General features: G+C 45.5%; 1 protein-coding gene across 1 annotated transcript; it reads right to left on the bottom strand.

Annotated features, from left to right (window-relative positions):
- Nucleotides 1–748: 748 nt before the first annotated feature.
- On the bottom strand, nt 749–4427 carry LOC149395165 (Leucine-rich receptor-like protein kinase family protein). The gene is made up of 2 exons (XM_089614239.1): nt 1964–4427; nt 749–1402 (listed from the first exon to the last, which is right to left on the bottom strand). Exons 1-2 carry the CDS (start codon nt 4425–4427, stop codon nt 999–1001), a joined length of 2868 nt encoding a protein of 955 aa, XP_089470365.1. The 3' UTR covers nt 749–998.
- Between the last annotated feature and the right edge of the window lie 4305 nt (nt 4428–8732).

Here is an 8732-nt window from a genome sequence, read left to right as displayed (position 1 = left end):
AAAATAAATATACAACCGTCTCTTAATCACAAAGAACACAGAAAAAAAAACAAAAAGGTAAAAATCGACAGTTGATAGTCATCAAAATCACATATTCGAACAGAGAGCGACAGTTGAGATTTGATTTGGTTTTTCTTATATAAGTGTTATATCAATGAAAATGGAGATTTGTGATACTGTTATCCATTTCAGAGTATAATTTCATCATTTTAGTTAAACAGAATTTATGAACTCGACATTTTTGAAAAGCAAAGGTTAAACTCGACATTTCACTAAAACAAATGGTATATATGTGTTATTTTCCCTTGACTTTATCTGGTTGGTTCCAAAATGAAGCAAGCGACTTCGACAAAATATATATACATATATATATATATACATATTCATTAGAAAAATAGCCAATTTAAACGCTTGATATTGTTAAATAGCCAACGTTTGGTAAATATTAGGTAAATAGTCAATTTCATATATTTATAAACGTAAATCTTAAGTAACTAGTCACTACAATATATTAATCCACGTCATTGTTTATGATTATTTACTTAAGATTTAACAAACGTTGGATATTTAGCAATATCAAACGTTTGAATTGGTTATTTTTCTAAATTTTTTGTATATATATATATATATATATATATATATATATATATTTGGATGATAAAATTGTATATTTAAGGCTCAATAATTAACAATGAATGAACATATATTAAAGAAGAAAGACACACAGTTTTCAAATGGAATCAACTGCATTAATCTTTCTGTTTGATTCCTTTGGATCAAAATAATCACCCAAAGAACCAAGCATTTCATTCACTACACACCCTTTTCAAAGAATGCTATGTACAAAGTACAAAGACGGATAAAAAAAAAAAAAAAAAAAGCCTCAGATTTTAGACAACAAGAAATGCAGAGAAAAATGGTATAATTTATTTGTAATCTACACATTACATAATATATTAAAAAAAAAAAATCTAGACAAAGAATCAAGGGAATGAGAGTCAAATGACTAAATCCTTGGGATCAATATCTTCGACGAAGAAGGCGGATGGGTTAGAGACGTACTCCTTGAGCCGGCTCATCTCGTGGGCCACGTCCTGCATGGTGGGCCTAGTCGAGGGGTTGTACTGAGTGCACATGAGCCCGAGCTCGACCATCTCTAACACCACATTGGCCAAGACCCGGTCGTGGTCGTTGTGGGCCCGGTCTGGGGAGTACCTCTCGACTGCCCGTTCCACCATCGGCTCGAGCCGGCTTGGGTATTGACTCTTCACCCACTCGTGGAGGCTCGCACCATCGTCTGAGAACCCGTCCGTGGGCCGTTTCCCGGTCACTATCTCCAACAGCAGGACCCCGAAACTGTACACGTCACCCTGGGTCGATGCGCACTTTCCCATCCCGTACTCTGCAATGACCTAAATTGTTAGACTCATTACATTATACTTCGCAAAATCAATCCGTAAATAATTTTTCCAAGACCTCCTAGATAATTTTTTAAATAAAGATAAAACTTGATAGAAACCACACTTCAGACAAAATATTTGCAAATTTTATATCTAACAGATTCTAGTTCGAAGGTAAAATCAATTCATATAAACGTGGCATTTTATTATATAAGATAAAATTGATAGTAACCACCCTTCAAACATAAAAATTTACAAATTATGTATCTAAGAGATTCTAGTCCGAAAAAAAAAAGATGTACATATTTTTCAAATTATAAAAATCTTTAGCTTAAAATTCTAACTCTACCTGTTTTCACATATTCATCACAGTTTTCATTTAAATTCACGTATTTAATTTCGAAAAAACATGGCAAAAAAAAAAGTAATTTTTGACTCGATTCAAATGTGAAATTCGAGTCGCTGCGTAAACAATTTGCTCAAGAAAATGATAAGCCAAATTTAACCTCAGTTAAAAAAAAAAAAAAAAAGAGAGTTAAAATAACCGTGGAAGCATGGCATACCAGGAGCTATGTATCCGAGTGAGCCGCAGAGCAAGCCGTCGGTGGAATTAAAGGACACGTCAGCAGGCCGGTCGTCATCGGCCCCCGCGTTGAGAAGCCTGGAGATCCCGAAATCGGCAACGAATGCAGTCATGTCGTCATCAAGAAGGATGTTGCTGGGCTTGAGGTCGCAATGGACCACCCGAACCGGGGAGTGGTGGTGGAGGTACGCCACGGCCTCCGCCACATCACTGCACACTCCGACGAGCTGGCCAATGCCAATGGTCGGGGCCGGGTACAGGTGTCGCTCCAAGCTCCCGTTGGGCATCAAGGGTAGGACTAAGGCCTTGAAGTCAGGCCGGCTGCATGTGGTGATGATCCTCACGAGGTTCCGGTGACGCGTCCGGCGAAGAATCCGGCACTCCCGCCGGAAACTTCCCGCCGTTACGATGGCCGGGTCGATGACCTTGACCGCCACGCGAGTGCTGTCGCGGAGGACTCCGCAGTAGACCCGCCCGAACCGCCCTGTCCCGATCAGGCTCGCCGCCCCGAAACCCCCCGTCGCGTCCAACAGCTCCTCGTACGATATCCTCGGGTGGTGGTGGTTGGCCCCGTCGGCTTCTGAGTCGAATATCGCCAGCTGGCGTCGCGCGCGGAATCTCGACAGGAATCCGCAGATGCAGAGAGCGCTCGCAGTGACGAGGAAGAATATTGTGACTGCGAGAATGATGATGTGGTGGCGACTAAGACCGGACCGGGAATTCTTGTTTTTTTTGCAGTCTGGGAGGGTTTTCGGGGTCCCGCAGAGGTCGGGGTTGAAAGAGAGGTTTGCGGAGAGGAGAGTCTGGGAGTCTTGGAGCGAGTGGGGGACGGGGCCGGAGAGGGAGTTCGAGGAGACGTCAATCCGGCGGAGGTACGGGAGTCGGAAGAGTGAATCCGGTAGAGGGCCGGTGAGGGAATTTCCGGAGAGGTCTAGAGTCTCGAGAGCCACGCAGGCGCCGAGCTGCGGCGGGACGGTTCCAGAGAGTGAGTTCGAGGACAAGTCGACGGAGAGAACCATGTCCATCTTGCTCAGCTCCATCGGGATCGGGCCGGTGAGGGCGTTGCCGGAGAGGTTCAGGTACAGCTTGAGGCTGCCGAGACCGGCGACCTCGGGCGGGATCGGACCCGAGAGGTTGTTGTTCGCGAGGTCGAGGATCTCTAGGTTCACGCACTCGCCGAGGCTCCGGGGGATTCCCCCGGAGAGGCGGTTGTCGTAGAGGAGGAGCCGCCGGAGCTGGGAGAGGCTTGAGAGGCTTTCAGGGATGGGTCCCGAGAGCGAGTTCCTCGAGAGGTCGAGGAGGCCGAGGTGGGGGGTGTCCCCTAACGCCGCCGGGATCTCGCCGGAGAGGGAGTTGTTGGAGAGGTAAACACGCTCGAGCCTCGCCATCCGGGAGAGCTCCGGCGGGATCGTGCCGTTGAGGAAGTTGCTGGAGAGATTCATCAGCGTGAGGTTTGAGAGGCTCGATATCTCCGGCGGGATCGGGCCGTACAGGAGGTTGTCGTCCAGGTGGATCTGGACGAGGTTCGTCCGCGAGAGGACTCCGACGCCGGAGGGGATTTTCCCGCCAAGCCTGTTCCCCGCCAACTCAAGCTCCTGGAAGTTCGACGCGTTGGACAGGGAAGCGAAGAACGGCTCGAGATTCGTATTCCGGTCGTGGCTAACGAAGCGGTTGTAAGACAGGTACAGAAACTGGAGCTGAGGCATCTCCGCGACGATCTCCGAGGGAAGCTCGCCGGCGAGGCTGTTGGACTCGAGGTCGAGCCACTCGAGCTTTGTCGACTTCGCCAGTGAGCTCGGGACCCGTCCGTGGAGCCGGTTCGACCAGAGGAGAAGGAACCTGAGCTCCCTCAGCTCGCACCCCTCTCCTGCCGGAATCTCGCCGGAGAGCGAGTTGTTGGAAAGGTCGACGTACTGGAGTGACTTTGAAGATTCGCCGCAGAAGAGCGGGCCTGGGATGAGGCCGGCGAGAGAGTTTCCCCCGAGGTCGAGGTACACGAGCCTCCCCAGGGAGCCGAGCTCGTTGGGGACGGGCCCGCGGAGGAGGTTGCTGGAGAGGCTGAGCTGGGAGAGTCGGGAGAGGCAGCCGAGACTGGCGGGGATTTCTCCGCCCAGGAAGTTTCTAGAAAGGTCTAGAATCTCGAGGAAAGAGAGGTTGGAGAGGGAAGGTGAGATACTCCCGGCGAGGGACCGCCCGCTCAGGTCGAGCTCCACCACTCGGGTGTTGTTTCCGTCACACCGGATACCGGTCCACGTGCACACGTGGCCGACTCCGGTGGAGTTCCAGTTTTCTAGGGCTTGGTCCGGGTCGGAGACGATCTCGGCCTTGAACGACATCAGTGCCGCTTTGTCGTTTCGCACTCCAGCATTGTCGTTTATCTTCTCACCCAGACAGTAAACGAAGAAGAAAAAGGACAAGAAAAGTGGTACGGTAGAGAATCCCATATTTTCTTGATACGGTCGAAGAGAAGCAGGAAGAAGATTGTGAAGAGAGAGTTGGCGGTGATTGTGAGGGAATGCTTCACCAACATGGGAGAAGAACTGTACAGCTACGAGATTATATGAAGGATACGAGGAAGCAAATGAGAATGATCTTTGAAAAGAATTATATTATATTATGTAGGGATGTTTGTGTGTGTGTGTATGTGTGTAAAGTTTTTATATTTTTATTTGTTTTTGGTGCCTAACTGCCGATGAAGCACAGAGGAATTATGAATGAGAAGGGATGGTTCGTTAATTTGGCGCCTGTGAAGTCTGACTTTGAATGCTCACAAATGGCTATCGCACACGTGCATATATTTCTGTATATTTATAGTGAATGTCTTAATACGAAAAGAGAGCTTAAAAGGAGAGACATTTTCATAGGAATTTTTAAAGAGGATTTTGTGAAAGCCGTGTGTATTGCCGGTGGATTGTAGTGGTGTACATGTCAGCATTTTTTTTGTAGGCCTAACCTTTGCCACTTGCATTATTTATTAATAAATGAATAAGTATAAACCATAAAAATACCTCTACAATATACCACTATACCACCGTATGCGAGAATTACATAAATATAACATCAACCAACCAAGCAATCAATAATAAAAAATTTAATTAATTTTAAATCAAATTAATTATAATTTAACTCTAAATCAACAAAATAAATTAACATTACCAGAAACGTACAATTACTGAAATAAGCCCATTTCAATTCAACAAATATTAATAATCGAGTGAACAAATAATTTCATAATTAAATTCATGATTAAAAAGCATACAATTACCCAAATAAACCCATATTTAAATTCGGATTAAAAAAAAAAACTCATTTCAAATCAACAAAAAATTACAAAATCAAGTGAACAAATAATTTCATAATAAACAATCTTCGTAATATATATGAAATTTATAATTTCATTACCAAATCAACTTATCAAACTCAAAATCCATTAAAAAAAAAAAAAAAACAAAAAACAAAAAACAACCTAAAAAAATTCAAAAGCTAGATCTGAACACTTACCTCGCGGGATCGAAATAATTATGCGAGATTTGGACAACTTTTAACAACAGCCGCGCAACGGAAAATGGAGATCTCGCGTGAGAATCAGCGAGATCGGAGAAGATTTGACGACGGAGGTGGTGAGAAACTCAAATCTCTTTTCTAGTTTGGTTATGGAAGATGTGAGTGAAATGAGGGATTTTTCTTCACTTCGTAACACGTGTTGTCGCTACAAATTGAACAACTATTTAAAGCTTCGGGTAGTTCGACCAAAAATCTGACCAATTGGCCACGCCCGAACCAAGTGGGAGATACTCGAAAGTCACGAGTGTTTCTCATCTATCTCAAGAACGTTCTTCGTTTGTCACGGAGCCCTGAGAGTAAGAAGAAGAGAAATTAAAGCTTAGAGGGGCACAGAGGCAGTACCTCTGGGGCGTTCTCCGATGCTCAACATTAGTCTGATTGCTATGCTAGAGGTGAGGGACCAATATTCGGTAGTTAATATCTTGGAGATTGGAGGCTCGATTAGAGAAAACTATGTGCGAAGGGTCCTCCATAGCTCTTCAGATCTCTATAATCGAGTGATTTGAGATAATTATGAGTGTGTACCTTGGCCCCTCAGATGAGGGGTATTTATAGTTCTTAGGAGGCATTGGACGAGCATTTGGTCGCATGGAAAGGAGCGCGCAACATGGCTTGTTGTGCGTGCACAGGAGCCGGTGCGCATGCCTCTTGGGGGGGGGGGGGGGGGTAATGTTTGCCTTCTTCAACTCCTTGTTCCCGCCCCTCGACTGTGTATGACATCTTTGAGTGCGTCAAGTATGGCGACTTGGGTGTGTCTCAATGGACGACTTTGAGTGCGCCAAGTACGGTGACATAGGTGCATCGTTAGAGATTTCTTTGAGAGCGCCAAGTATGACGACTTAGGTGCATCGTAATAAATGGCTTTGGTGCGTCTCGAGAGATGGCTTTAGTGCATCTCAAAGGACGTCTTTTGATGTGCCTCGTGTGGCGTCTTCGAGTATGCCAAATATGCCGCCTTATGTGCATCTCAAGGGACGACTTTAATGTGTCTCAAGGGACGTCTTTGATGCGTCGTGGGAGATAACTTAAGTGCACCGTATACGGCGGCTCAGGGTGTGTCTCAAGGGATGTCTTTGATGCGTCGTCAGTGAGGCTTTGGGTGAACCATGTATGGCAGCTTAGGATGCGTCGTTAGTGACTGCTTTGGGTGCGCCGTGTGTGACAGCTTATGATGCGTCCTTAGTGACGGCTTAGGGTGCATTATGTGTGGTACCTTTGGATGCGTCTCAAGGGATGTCTTAGTTGCACCGTGTAAGAAGGCTTTGGGGATGTAGCCTTTTGACATAAAACCATCATGTAACTCAAGTCCTTATTCCATTTTGTGTTCGGGTTGAGACTTGAGTGCTTAATCGGCTATGTCGTTTGTAAAGTCTTTTGGAGATGATCTTGCCATTTTTGTTTTGTTGGGGCATATTTTCCTGAGGTCTCCTTTCATACTACCTTACGCTACTAGCCCCCCAAGTTTTTGTGTTTACAAGAATTTTCTTTGTGACCTAAAAACATTGATAATTAGATTTATTGAAAAATTTCGTTGGTAGTACATCCTAAAGTGTTCCGCATTTCAAGGGTAACAGACCGGGATCTCATCCATGTATTCGATGTAGTATGTTCCGTCGTGGACCACTTGACAGACCCCGTAGGGTCCTTCTCAGTTTGGGCCAACGACGCCGGCGCCTTGTACTTCTATTTTTTTTAAACACTCTTTAAAGCAAAAGGCTTCTAACAGGAAAGCTTCGCCTCGACACTATGCATTTGTAGTACTTTTTGACTTTACGCTTTTGCGCAGCGAGGCAAGTAAGGGCGTCAGACCTCTTTTCTTTGATAAAGTCCAATTCGAGGCGCATGGCCTTATTGTTGTTTTCCTCGTCGAAAGTTCTAACTCGAGGTGCATGGCATTATTGTTGTTTTCCTCGTCGAAAGTCTCAACTCAAAATGTGGGGATCTCAATCTCGATCGGTACCACAACTTCGATCATATATGCAGCGATCGTCTAATAAGTCCACAAGATGAATGATAGTTCTTTGGCCGAGGAATCTTTTTTTTCTTTGAGCTTCTTCTTGAGGTTGCTCTTTAGCATCTTGTTGGTTCCTTCGACTTGGCCATTGGCTTGGGGATGGCATGGCGAGGAAAACGTCTTACTGATCATGAGCTGAGCGTAGATCTCCCTCACTCGAGCATTGTCAAATTACGCCCCGTTTTTTAACTTAATTGAAGCCGGAATCCCATGGCGGTAAATGATGTTTTTCCAGATAAATGTTTTGTTGTTTTCCTCGGTGATCTTAACCAGCGACTCGGGCTCCACTCACTTGGTGAAGTAGTCGATGGCGTACTCATGTTTCTAGGCCTCATTTGGGAAAAGGTCGTGGGATGATGATGGTATCTAATGGGTAGGTGGCTGCTTTGGCATGTGGGATGAGCGTTGGCATTTGTCACACATCTCCGCCCATTTGTATGCCTCCTTGCTCATGGTAGGCCATAAGTAGCCTTGTTTGAGAGCATTTTGTGTGAGGGAAAGTCCCGCAGATTGTTTCCCACAGATGCCTTCGTGGATTCACAGTGGACCTTGGTTGACTCGCCTTTACCGAGGCATCTAACCATCGGTATAGAATAACCGCGCTTGTAAATTACGTCATCTCTAAGCGTATACTTAGATGAATGGGCTCCCAATTTATCTGCTTCCTTGCGGTCTTCGGAGAGTCTCCATATTTGCAAGAATTCTGCTATAGGGCTCATCCAAGATCAGCGAAGGTGTATCTTCGCTTACTCCGAATTCGTCTCGTTAGACGGGTGGTCGATATAGTGACTCGATTGTGACAATTCCCAACCATTTCTCGTTGATGCCGAACCTGAGGTTAACGAGTGCGTCAGCCTCCGCATTTCCTCTCAAGATCTTGAGGATCTGGAACCAAGAAAATACGTTGAGCTTTGGGCTCTTCTGGGCTCCTTGGCCATGTAGTTGCCTTTGTCTAGGTTTACGATCAACTGCGAGTCGTAGTATATGCGCAGGTTTTTGGCTTCAAGCTTTCGTTCCAACTCTAGCCCCATGATAAGGGCTTCGTACTCAGTGTCGTTGTTGGAGGCGTGGAAATTGTAATGGATTGCGTCTCTTAACTTTTCCCCATTACGATTACTTAGTATGATATCGGCGCCAACCCCTCGAGTATTGAATGCTCCGTCTATGTGTA

The sequence above is a fragment of the Urtica dioica genome, chromosome 5, assembly GCF_054948205.1.
Source record: "Urtica dioica subsp. dioica isolate 48M chromosome 5, U.dioica_male_clone48M_v1_H2, whole genome shotgun sequence".
NCBI classification, from domain to species: domain Eukaryota; kingdom Viridiplantae; phylum Streptophyta; class Magnoliopsida; order Rosales; family Urticaceae; genus Urtica; species Urtica dioica.
This window is presented reverse-complemented; position numbering and strand designations above follow the sequence as displayed.